Source organism: Mizuhopecten yessoensis, unplaced genomic scaffold (genome assembly GCF_002113885.1).
Source record: "Mizuhopecten yessoensis strain PY_sf001 unplaced genomic scaffold, ASM211388v2 scaffold697995, whole genome shotgun sequence".
Classification (NCBI taxonomy): domain Eukaryota; kingdom Metazoa; phylum Mollusca; class Bivalvia; order Pectinida; family Pectinidae; genus Mizuhopecten; species Mizuhopecten yessoensis.
The window spans coordinates 1-681 of NW_018470917.1; the positions used below are offsets into that span (position 1 = coordinate 1).

At 41.4% G+C, this 681-nt stretch overlaps 1 protein-coding gene across 1 annotated transcript; it reads right to left on the minus strand.

Annotated features, from left to right (window-relative positions):
- Positions 1–18: 18 nt before the first annotated feature.
- Positions 19–625, minus strand: LOC110440711 (polycystic kidney disease 1-related protein-like; the record flags this gene model as incomplete). The annotated part of the gene is made up of 1 exon (XM_021483862.1): positions 19–625. A coding segment is annotated over one exon (607 nt), but the record flags the coding sequence as incomplete, so codon positions are not given.
- Between the last annotated feature and the right edge of the window lie 56 nt (positions 626–681).

A 681-nucleotide genomic window follows, 5' to 3' on the forward strand; every position in this document is an offset into this window, starting at 1 on the left:
ATATATATATATATATACTTGTAGCTTAATAACAATGATACCTTCGTTGGTTCGATACACAGGACACTCGCTGTTGTTCCGATGAAAAATGAGGACATCCATTTGATGGTGAGAGATGGTCCCCATTCCAAAGAGTACAGAAAGGTGAAAAAAGAACCAGCACTGATACATATCAATAGGACAGTGTATGCTATAAATATTGACCACCAGGGAACGCTTCCGGAGGAACGCAGGCTAATGCCATCATGAAATATGCTGGCGTTTTCTTCTCCTCGTCTTTTCCGATTGTTGAAAATGTATGTCATAATCATGCATGGTGGTACTGTGATGACACTTGACATAAATCCTGTATATATCTCTTTAAACCCTAACTCGAATCCTGCCATGCTTATGAAGGGGCTAGTATCAGTTGATGTGTCATAAAACATTGCCGAGGCGATCATTGAAAGGAACAACAGCGATACAATGCTCCACAGTCGCTGAACCCTTGTGAACCGGCTGTAACTTGGGCGGAAGATCAATGAAACCCACAGATTATCGTCAAACACGTTATTAGCACTGACTTCAAACACAGTGGGGACGTCATCTTTATTCCTCTTGACATATAACGTGCACCAGGTGTGACCTGTGTCTTTTTCAAGCGACAACCATTTTTTACATTTCAGCTGAACCCTGTTTCAA